Source organism: Nannobrachium achirus (assembly GCF_963921795.1).
Source record: "Nannobrachium achirus genome assembly, chromosome: 5".
Lineage (NCBI taxonomy): Eukaryota > Metazoa > Chordata > Actinopteri > Myctophiformes > Myctophidae > Nannobrachium > Nannobrachium achirus.
Window position 1 is genome coordinate 52,814,754 of NC_137814.1, and position 12,251 is coordinate 52,827,004.

At 44.4% G+C, this 12,251-nt stretch overlaps 1 protein-coding gene across 1 annotated transcript; it reads right to left on the reverse strand.

The window, feature by feature from the left end:
• Positions 1 to 372: 372 nt before the first annotated feature.
• LOC308285163 (protein mono-ADP-ribosyltransferase PARP8-like) lies at positions 373 to 7,642 on the reverse strand (the record flags this gene model as incomplete). The annotated part of the gene is made up of 2 exons (XM_080725881.1): positions 373 to 2,649; positions 5,897 to 7,642. 2 exons carry the CDS (start codon positions 7,640 to 7,642, stop codon positions 616 to 618), a joined length of 3,780 nt encoding a protein of 1,259 aa, XP_080582007.1. The 3' UTR covers positions 373 to 615.
• Between the last annotated feature and the right edge of the window lie 4,609 nt (positions 7,643 to 12,251).

Consider the following 12,251-nt stretch of genomic DNA (forward strand, 5'->3'; position numbering starts at 1 on the left):
GGGCCAAAAAAGGCTGTGGTAACAACAGTAGTGTGATCGAGGAGGCTAATCCATCAACAAGAGGCCACTCATGGTGTTGCAGGCAAATATCTATTATGCAATATGAATCACATCATGCAAAAAATATATTTTGTTTGTTTTTATTTTAAATCAGCCAGTTAGACCAGTGGTTCTCAAAGTGGTCTTGAAGGGGTTAGGAATCAAATGGACACTTTCAGGGTTCGTAACTCTGACTCTTATGGGTCCACTTGGTTCCCTTTTCAATTTGTACAAAGGGAGTGAATTGCTGCAGCATATCCCAAACAACACCAAGGAGAAAGAAAATATAGTATAAAATAACAACCCTTCAGTGTAGAGAAAGTACAAAGGTTGTACCTTTGCATAGATACAAATTATATATTATCATTTCTTCTTGAAAAGGACCATTACTACAAGCACAAGTTCAATGATTTTAAGTTACACCAAAGCGTTCAGAGGTATGTCCATGAAAAAAAAAAAGAATATTTCTTTATTTCAATTTTGTATGTCTGTTGAAAATTGCTTTGTTGATTTTGCAATGCTTTTCTAAATAATGACTTGTTTGTTGGGAGCACAACTGGAGAAGCAGCCCCCCGGCTAAGGCGGTGACACGGTCGTCTGGTGTCGGCTGGTGACAATCTGAAGGATCTTCTTGTAGGTGCCAGAGTCTTGAGTGTTGATCTTGGGGTCGCCCCCCTTCCCGTCTTCGTAGACGAAGAAGAACCTGGTGCAGACGTGGTCGGCGTTGGGAGCCACCCAAATATCTCCATGCTTGTGCAGGTCCGGAGAAGTGACCACTTCACATAAGGCAATGCATTTCAAGTTCCGACTGTGCAAGAACCTTTTCCCACTCGTCTGTGCTGTACTTTCCTCGTTCAAAGTAACTTTTGAATGGCCATTGTAAATCCCTGAGTAGCCAAAGGATATGTAGGACGCGGGGCTGATATATATCCCAGCCCCATAGGCGGCACCATTCATCTGAAGTTTGGTGTTAGAAGCCACAACCAGTCCATTCCTCAGAATAGAGTGCCAGTTCTCTATGTGCGATCCATGGAAAGCAAAGGTGCTGCCAAATTTCTCTTTGGCAGCTCTGAAGATGTTCTCTTTTGCCGGTGAACTGCTAAGCAGCAGGAACTGATGTGGCGTGCTCATTACCTCCAGTTGTTTGTTTGGTGGAAGCTTTGAAATGTACGACCGGTTACTGGATATCACCCATTGTAGCAATGGGAGAGACAACTTGTCAATCTTGTCCATTTTGTCCTTCATCTCCGAATGAGGGGTCTGGGTCAGTTCTTCAATACGTGGAAGGCTTTCAAGGGCTTTTGTCACTCGCTCATACACCTTGTTCTTCGGGTCGAAAGCCAGTTTCTGAGGATCGTCCGGATCGACCACAGAGGGATACGGCTCAAAAATGACGTCTCTCCTGTTTGATGCCAATGCAGACCGAGCCATGGACACCAACAGATCCACAACCTGAGCTCCAGTTGCGATCACGTCGGTTACCTTATTCATCACCCCCAGGGTTTGGAAGGCAAAGATGCACAGCTCCCTCTCGCACACATAGGGCCTGAGCATAGGTCCGTTTATGAACACGTGAGGTTCGTCACAGATCACGCAGAATTCATTCAGACTCGGAATCCTCTGCTCTACATACTCTATTACCTGAACAAGAAAACCTCTGTCTCTGGCAGGCGTAGCTTTGGCACGATCGTACTTGCTTAGCGCTGTCGGTGCAGCTTTGGCACGATTGGACTTTCTCAGCTCTGTCGGAGCTGCGAGGCATGGGGCCTCCCCTTTGCTGCTCTTTTGCTCCCACTGCTCGGTGACAAACGTCTGCACAATCTTTTTCAGCTGGTGTCCCAGACCAAACCTGTCTTTAAGCTTTGACACTTGGTAAACATCGACCTTTGGGACTGCCCCATCCAGGTACTGCGTCAGCGAGCAGTTGAGCTTTATCGTTACAGGCTCCAGACGCATCACACCCCACGCCAATGCAGTTTCCTCGTCTAGGAAACCGACGTTGATGAACAGATCGATGTCCACGTCGTCAAATCCACCATATTCCCTGAACGACGCCGAGTAGGGTCCCTTCAGATCCCTCACTGCTTGCAGGTCTGCATCCAGCTGCGGATGTTTGATGATCTCGTCACCAATGTTATCCTCCTCCTCCTGACCTCCATCATAGAAATCACTTTCTCCATCAGAATCATCCTCGGGACCCTCAGTGTCCATGTCGGAATCTCCTGGCGCATCGTGGCAGTGGTTGGTCTCTCCCTCGGCGTCGTTCGGCCTCATCTCTGCTGCAATTCGATGGAAAATAACAGGAATCGTGTCACTTGTGATTAAAACGTCATCTGCATTTTCCGAGTTGGACACGTAGGTGTTGTCTGGGTAATCGTCGGAGACGTTCACAGAATAGGAAATCGTTTTGGAGCCCTGGGAGTATGTGAATGTGAAGGTGGCGTCGGCGTATCGGAAATCTGTGAAAGGGCCCTTGTTTTCCGCCTTGCACCGTTGAATAACAACGTCAACGTCCTTTTGTATTCTCTCTTTCCTCGAACACATCCTCAAGAAATAAAAACAATCTGCTGGAATGGATGGGTGTTTTCTTACTCCTCTCTTCAAAAAGCAAATAGCAAAAGTTTAGGGGGTCCTTAGACGGTCTTCTCAGAGGACTAGAAGTAGAACTAAGCCATTTTCGCTTTCACCTTCTTATAAATACTTGTGATGTCACGTGTTGTCATTCACGATGATGTCACGATGAGTCATCGTGAGATTCGTGACATCCATATTTGGGGTTCAAAGTTCAAAGCCATTCGAAAATGTGGAGCCCATGATGCTGATGTGTCAGCAGGCTCCTTATATGGAGTTCTGTGATGTCAGACAAGCAACAGTAGTAACCATGACAACCCGGGGCCTTTTCTACCCACTCCAGGTCCTGTGTACACAAACATAAATAACATTCAATGATTACAGGCAAATGCAAGGAGTCCAATGCTACAAGTCCATCTAAATCAACTCCTGCACATTCATGTGTTAAACCAGTGGTTCTCAACCTTTTCAGGCCGCGACCCCCAAAATCATTGCGACCACAGGTCGCGGTTTACTGTCAGAACTGTCACATCTTGACCGTATCTGTCTGTCTGTCTATCACTTCACTGTGATGTCATGGAACCAAATCCCCTTTATTGCCATATATGGAGATCCCTGTGATGCCAGGTGAACCAAATACCTTGTATGCCCATATATGGAGATATGGAGATCCCTGTGATGCCAGGGGAACCATATCCCTTTTATGCCCATATATGGAGATCCCTGTGATGCCAGGGGAACCAAACCCTTTCATGCCCATATATGGAGATCCCTGATGTCATCAATATTAAGCTCATATCTGTGAATGCCAATATATAATCACTGTGATGTCAGGGATACCAAATCCTTTTTATTGCCATATATGGAGATCCCTGTGATGCCAGGGGAACCAAATCCCTTGTATGCCCATATATGGAGATCCCTGATGTCATCAATATTAAGCCCATATCTGTGAATGCCATTATATAATCACAATGATGTCAGGGGTACCAAATCTCTTTTGTTGCCATATATGGAGATCCCTGTGATGCCAGGGGAAACAAATTCTTTTGGCCAGATGGCGAGGTCGCTTTTCGCCCTTAGGCGTCTTACTATTTGGTATTTATACTGGGGACCCCTCCCAACCTGACAGGCCCAAAGAGTTGAGGAATTCGATTTTGTATAACACGGTTCTATTGTGAAAATAGCCGATCTACAGTACATGCTCACAACGCCTCACAGCATGTAGATCGGCTATTTTCATAATTTCTGCCAATTTGTCATTTTAGACGTATTAAAAAGTCCTTAAATTGTCACTTTAGAAATGTGCATATACTGTACCACACTTAAACTTTATGTTGGTTTTTGTTTAACTGTTGAGTGAGAAAACAATGTTGCACATTAAGTTAATCATCTGGGGATCCCCCCAAAAATAATGTGGGGGTCCTGACCCACAGGTTGAGAACCACTGTGTTAAACAGTGTGTACATATTACAGTTAATATAAGAATAAGACACTTTAAATCATACAAATGGAGGAGAGTTGTAAACAGCAGCTTACCATTGCTCAGTGAGTCAACCAGGAAGAAAGAAGCAACAGACAACAGTCACATGACCATTTGACTACTGTGAGTTTCACTTCCACTCTGCTTCCACGAGAGGGGGCTGTTGTTCAGAAAATGAATTATAGAGAAAATAGCATGGGATAAAATATCTAGACCAGGGGTTCTCAAACCTTTTATACTACGACCCCATATTAAGAGGGAAACGATTTGGCTCTCAGCTGTAACTGACAATCCAACCAAATATTCCCATATATGGAGATCAGGTGTACTATGAGCTCATATTGATGACATCAATTAATATGATAATTCTTTAATGCCCATATATGGGCATAAAAGGGACAGAGACGGACAGATACAGTGATCTCCATTTATGTGCCTAAAAGGGACACACTGCAGAGATAGATATCTCCATATAAGGGCATAGAAGGGACCCAGACAGACAGGTACAATGGGTACATAACCAGAGGGGCATGCATTCCCAATTGGCATCGGCCTAGTTTATACCGGTTGGCAACAATGCTCATTGGGAACAACGTTTGTCGGTAAACACACGCACCTCAAGTTGCACAATACCCATATGCCCGTATATGGAGATCTCTGTATCTGTCTGTCCGTGTCCCTTTTGTCCCTACTAGACAGGTGCCCGTCGGGCACTGGCCTTCTCGGGAACGATGCAAATGGAGCATAGCAGTGGTGGCCATTGTGTGGTGCCACAGATAGAAACCCCATTCATTTCAAGGTTTCCAAAAAATGTTTTATATGAATTATTTTAAGCCTGGAAAGAAGCCATCGAGGCTCCTGGTGAAAACATTTGATTCAGTGTCAAAACATATTTAAATATGAATTATATCGTACTATATATTTAATAAATTCCCATTTTTTTCGGTTTTCAAATAGGCAATTTCTTTGACTCAGAGTTTCAGCTTTTATAGTATAGTTTGTTGATTTTTTTTTAAGGTATTAGGTATTAATTATTGTCCTTAAATTGTCGCTTTACTGTCATCTAGTAGCCTGGGATCAATACTATCTTTGAGCGGAGCCAAGCTCCAACATCTGGCTTCGTCTGCCCATACCCCCCCCAAAAAAAAAAACTCAGAGCCCCCAAACATATGAAGCGGAAGTTCCCTACTGTACATCTGGCCTAGATATGGCCTACATCTTGGCACAAACGGCTCAAAGTTTGTTGTGCGCTTGTACGCCCAGGGTCCAATTGGCCAAGCTTCACAGGACGGGCTGTGATTGGCCAGCGGGACGCTTGATGAAATGAATAAATAGCACCGCTCACTTCACACTAGATATGATTTTGATGAGCCAACCGGAACCCGATAATGGGATAACTGGTGATGCAAGGTCACCAGACTGACTGAGGACGGGTCCTCACATGATTTTGGGAGGGTCCCCAGATGACTGACCTTGCAGGCAGGCCTGGGGGTCCTCGCCTGGGGGTCCTCCTGACCCACAGGTCATGGTGCTATTTGGTGAAGGGGGCAGAGACGGCTGTATCTGCACCGTTCAATTGAATTGAATTTCATTTCATTCCTTGGTCGCCAGGTGTCTACTGTTGACAACGTTAAGGATCTTCTGGTAGATGCCAGGAGTAGTTTGCGTGTTGATATTCGGGTCTTTCCCCTGCCCTTCCTCATAAATGCAGAAGAACCTGGTGCAGACATGGTCAGCATTTGAACAAACCCAAATATCTCCTCCATGCTTATTCACGGCAGACGAAGTGATCACTTCACATACAGCAATGCACTTCAGATTACGACTACGTATGAACTGTAGTTCTTTTTTCTCTGTCGTCCGTGCTGTAGTCTTCGTGTCTTCTGTTCCCTGACGGTTCATCATTCCCATTCCATAGCCATAGCCAATCCCAGAGAAAGAAAAGGGTATGTTTGACGAGGGGCTGAGATATATTCCATTCCCTTCGGAGTTGCCATGCAGCTGAAATTTGGTGTTGGACGCAATGACCAGTCCTCTCCTCAGAATAGAGTGCCAGTTCTCAATGTTTGATCCATGGAACACAAAGGTGCTGCCATGTATTCTTCTGGCCTCTCTGAAGGCATTCTCTTTGGCAGGGGCACTGCAAAGCAGTAGGAACTGATGTGGTGTATGCATGAAATCAAGTTGTTTGTTAGCTGGAAGTTTGGAAATGTATGACCTGTTACTGGATATCACCCATTGGAGCAATGGGACAGCCAACTTGTCAACCTTGTTCATTTTTTCCTTCATCTCTGCATGAGGGGTCTTGATCAATTCTGTAATAGGTGGAAGGTTATCAATGGCTTTCAACACTCTCTCATAGTTTTTATTGTTTGGGTCCAAAGCCAGTCGCTGGGGATCGTCCGGATCGACCACAGAGGGATACGGGTCAAAAATGACGTCTTTCCTGTCTGACGACACTGCAGCCCGAGCCATGGACACCAACAGATCCACTACCAGAGCTCCAGTTGCGATCACGTCGGTTACCTTATTCATCACCCCCAGGGTTTGGAAGGCAAAGATGCACAGCTCCCGCTCGCACACATAGGGCCTGAGCATGGGTCCGTTTATGAACACGTGAAGTTCGTCACAGATCACGCAGTATTCGTTCAATAGAGGAATCCTCTGCTCTGCGTACTCTATTACCTGGACAAGAAAACCTCTGTTTCTGGTCGGCACAGATTTGACAGGATTGTAAGAGCGGGACTGTCCAGACGTTAGAACGGAATCGTGGTAAGAGTGGTTGAAGTTGCATTTGACACTGGCAGAGCTGGTGAGCCATGGAGCCTCCCCTTTGTGCTCTTGCTCCCACATCTCGGTGACAAACGTCTGCATGATATTCTTCAGCTGATGTCCCAGACCAAACCTGTCTTTAAGCTTTGATACTTGGAAAACATCGACCTTCGGGACTGTCCCTTTCAGGTACTGCGTCAGTGAGCAGCTGAGCCGCATCGTTACGGGCTCATGGCGGTCCACGGCCCACGCCAATGCGGTCTCCTCGTCTAGGAAGCCGACGTAGACGTGCAGGTCGATGTCCACCTCATCGACATATTCATGGAGAAACACTGCATACTTCAAATCCCTCACCTCCTGGAGGTCAGCCTCCAGCTCCGGACTTCTGTGGAACTCGTTGTCAGAGTGTTCCTCTGGGAGATCTGCGTCAGTGTCATCGCCTCCATCGGAATCTCCTGGTGCATCGCGGCACTGGTATGTCTCTCCCGCGCGATCTTTCAGCTTCATCTCTGCTGCAATTCGGTGGAAAATAACGGGCACCGGATCACTTGTGAACAAAACATCGTCAGCATTTTCCGAGTTGGACACACAGGTGTTGTCTGGATAATCGTCCGAGACGTTCACGAAATAGGTTACCCCGTTGGAGGCCTGGGAGTACTTAAACGTGAAGGTGGAGTCGGCGTATCTGAAATCGGAGAAAGGGCTCTCCCCGTCCGCCTTGCACTGTTGAATAACGACATCGACGTCCTTTTGGATTCTCTCTTGCCTTGAACACATCCTTACAAAAATAACAAAAAGCCTGCTGGAATGGACTCGTTTGCTTTCTTCCTTCCTCTTCTTCCTTGGTCCTTTCTCTTTTCAAAAAACAAATATTTATGTGTCACGGAACGTTGACGTATATCCCTACACAGATGTATTCACTGAGGACTGAAAGCAAATCAACTTTACTTTCTATTTCACTTGCTTATATGCTGATGTAGCGTTACGTCACACACATGAGCGTCACCTTGCACAGACGCTCATATGGATGTGAGGGTGACTGCACCAACTCTGAGGGTCGATTCAGACTCTTATAAGGAGCCTAACTTGTTTCGGTTCGGCACTGTCCAGACCCAAATATGGTCGCCCCTCCCCCTCACAACGAGCTTGTAGATCGGCTATTTTCGGCAAAGAGGTTTCGTGTAGGGGGGGAAAAGAGCAGACTAAGTACAGAGTGAAAGGTCAAGTTCATTAAGTATCGATGGTTCAAGTATAGTTAAATATCTGGAAACACAAATTTACATGAACCCAAAATACACTGATGATTGTGCTGTCAAACAGCACAATGTGGGGGGGTCCCTGCTTCATCTCTCTCTCAACTAAGGGGTCCTTGGCCTGAAAACATTGAAGACCCCTGACCTACAGTATATAAGGTTTGAAGATGCCTTTAGATTTCAACATAGTTCTAGGGGTCCGAGGTTGCTCTTGTAGTTTTCCTAAAGGTTTACCTTATACTGTATATTTATAGAATATAGAATATATATTATATGTAACAGGCATTGACACTAAGGCTTGCCCACTTGCCCCCGGCAGGTAAATAAAACCTTTGGGCAGGTGAAGTTGGCTTTCAGGTTGCCCGACCGGGCAAGTGCTCATTTGAGAGGGGACGCAACCGTCTATAAACACAACAATATCTGTCTAAACACCTGAATGTGGCCAGAGAGCTCTGTCTTCTCTTCTGGTCTGTGGAATGTAAAATAAGAGCACTGTTTACCTATAATGTGCTGTTTTTACTGTTGCTACACTTAAAAATATAAAATAAGTGTGAAACCATAGACATATTCAGTCATAGCTATGTAGGTATTTGGATTTGGACGTATTGAGGTATGATCACACATCCCCAGAAAGTAAAGAAATAAGTGTTAAATTGAGCGGTAATTAAAATCTTACCTATCATGTTATAATGGGCTATTTACTTTTCGGGCAAGTGTGCATGACCTTTAAGCAAGTAGAACATGACCTGTACTTGTATATATACAGTATATACGCAGTAGAACATAGAGTGCATACTGTATCTATAAGGACAACGTTTTGTCAATGGCCAGCAGACCTACACACTGTTCCCCGCCACAGTCCATGTATAGCAGCAGCTTTGACGATGAACCGCTGCTCCTCGAAGGAGCTCGTTCTTCATCCTCCCAGGCTCAGGTCCTCGGTTCCGAGTGTCCACGCGAACACACTGAGGAGAGCGACAGCGACCTCTGCAGAATGCCGAAGAATGCACAGATCCCCTCAGCAGCAGCATGCCGGCCAAACGTCGGCTCGGTAACCAGCCACAAACGAGGAGGCGCAGACCAACCGACGTCTAAAGACAACCACCGACGACTCACCGAGACTTTAACTCGACCTGGAGAGGTGAAGAGCAATCAGAGGACGACTTACACCAGGAAAGAAACGCATGTCTTCAAACAGTGTGGACAAGGGTTTCAGTAACCTGAGTAATCTTGAGAAACACCAGAGTGTCCACTAGGGGTATTAACGAAAAAGTTGACTGAGTCGACTTCATTACACAAGTCGACTCCCACCAGAGAAAGTTGAAAGTCGAAGTTGGAAAATCATTATTTTTGCTCCATGTGTGCGTCTGTACAGCATTCAAACAGTAGGATTGCTTATTGTCAAGAACGGAATGATCCAATATTACAGTGCTACATTACATTTGGTATAAATAACATGGTTCTATTGTGAAAATAGCAGATCTACATGCTCACAACGCCTCGCATCGCATGTAGATCGGCTATTTTCACAATTTCTGCCTCTATATATTTGACAATTTGGACAATGTTTAATTTTAGAGGTATTAAAAAGTCCTTAAATTGGCACTAGAGATGTGAAGATACCCTCTTTACACTTAAACTTTATGTTGGTTTGTTTACAGTTGAGTGACAAAACAATTTTGCACATTAAGTTAATCATCTGGGGACCCCTCAAAATAATTGGGGGGTCGTGTGTGATGTGATCTAAAATGTGTCACCTGGACACATTCACCAGCGTCGGACTAATGGGAACAATGAGACGTGGGACCAATGCAGTCAGAAATGCTCTACCACTGAGACATGGGCTTCTTCCAGGGACTGCCCGTAAGGTGAACTAAAACAAGCGCTCCAACCCCAATCTTACTGGTACCTCAAACAAACTGTAACATATACACATACTGTAGGTGAAATTCGTTCTCTGCATTTACCATCCTATAACAACTAGTAGCAGTGAACAGCCATTGGAGTCTGCAGCGTTCTGGGAGCAATTAGGGGTTAAGAGTCTTGCACATCGACATTGCTGGCCTGGCCTGGAATCGTACTTGTGTATAGCCGCCCCAAGAAGGGGGGTAGGCTCAACATCCTAAAGACGAGAGGCTCAGTATGAACACTTCTCAAAAGCCTTTGACAGAGTAAATAGAAGAACCATGCCGCTCATCCGCCAAAAGATTGTTGTCAATGCCATTGACGTCATGAAAACCCCATGCGTTTTGTCCAGAGACAATGGTCCTACAAAATATGAAAACCCCATACAGTATTGTTGCGGCTGCTAATAACCCCAATAGTTAAAAGAGCCAGTAGGCTAAGCATGGGAGGTTAAAATACTGTATGACATGCACCTTAAAACACTCACATCCATAAAGTCGCTCATAAGTTTAAAATGCTTTACTCATACTTTTCAGTGACACCAATTATTACAGTTATGCGATCAAAATAATGCAATAAATCTGTGTATGAAATTAAATAGCAGTGAGCAAGATTACAACAATAAAAGTGTGATTTCTAGCTATGAAAGTGCTCTAGTGCGGTCAACAAAAGTTTCACTCCCCCAGCTCACCCTACCTCCATGGACCAAAACCAGCCTTGAAGGTGAGCATGGGAGAGGTGTCTTTTGTAACCTCTTGAGGCCACATTCAGAGACACTCCCACAACATGAGGTGCCAATGGGTGCCTCCACCAAATAGCCAATTAATTAACTCAATCAATCAAGTGCCCAAAATTCCATTTAACCCAATATGGCTCCTACAAGTATGTTAAGTCCAGAGACAATGGTCCTACTAAAGTATTTCCCACTACAGCTGGAATTGGTGACACGCATGGGCCTTACTTCACTCATGGTCGACTATTGCCTTACGACAGTCAAGCGGACAGAATCTGTTAACTCATTGTTGGAAGATCTGGTTATCAGAGTCGGTAAATTACTAACTCTAACTGACCGTGACCATGTGGATGATGTTTCTCAAACCACACAGCGGACGAGAGCAGAAAGTCTTACTAGACAGAAAGGGACAAGCATGGAGTGCTTGAAAAAGAAAAAAAAAAAAAAACAGTCACTTGTCTAGTCAAGGCCAGAGGACACAACACTTAACAGCAGACAACCATATTCTTGTTAAGTTTTTATTATTATGCTTAAAAAAGAAAATTAAAAGACAGAGGAGGTGGTGATAAAAGTAAAAGAAAAAAAATATATATTCATATTCAAATATCTTTATACTTTTTCTATTTCATATACGATTAACAATGCAAAGAAAATAACTCCCGTAAGTAGTAGTGCTTAAGTAAAGTTCAATATAGATTTTTTTTTATTATAACAAAATAGGCAGTTTACGGAGGGTTAAATGTCTGTTAAAATCTCATTGTACATAATCGTCTTCTCCATTTTTCTGCATCTCTCTTTGACATCGCCTATGGACTCACTCCTACACATGGCAGTTCCTTTCTCTCTCATTTGTAAAAATGACTCTTGGAAGAAGAAAAAAAAAACTAACAAACAAATGTTTTAGAATCAAATAAAATGAACGGAAGTCAAACAATTAAAGAGGTGGATAGCCTTTGAACAAAGAGCTGCTGTTTAAAAAAAAAAAGAGAAAAACATCTGCCACAAACCAGCTGATGTAGAAAATCTTGAATGCATTCGCGGCCCACCCATCTGTCCACTTAACCGTGGTCATATGGGTGGGCCGTCTGCTCTTGAGTGGTGCGTTTAAATGCCATCCTGTATGTCTTCTAGAGGGGCTGCGATCCAGCATTCTGATGATGGGACGTCAACTCCCCTAACGCCCCAAACTCGTCCGACGTGTAAGTTCGGACCAACACTCATACCAAAAAAAAAAGAAAAAGAAAAAAAAAGAGAAACATTTGGTAAAATCAAGTCAAACGGATACATAATAAACACCAGGACATGATGAGGTTAAATCACTTCCACTTTGGTCGGTTTAGACGGAAGCTTCGGTTCAACCAATAGGGGTCAATAATTTATTAACCAGTTAAACCCTATATACTTGACCGGAGTCCCCCACGGTTCTATACTAGGGCCCCTCCTGTTTTCGCTCTACACTAAAAACATTTTCCCGATAATAGCCGTCCTACAAGTT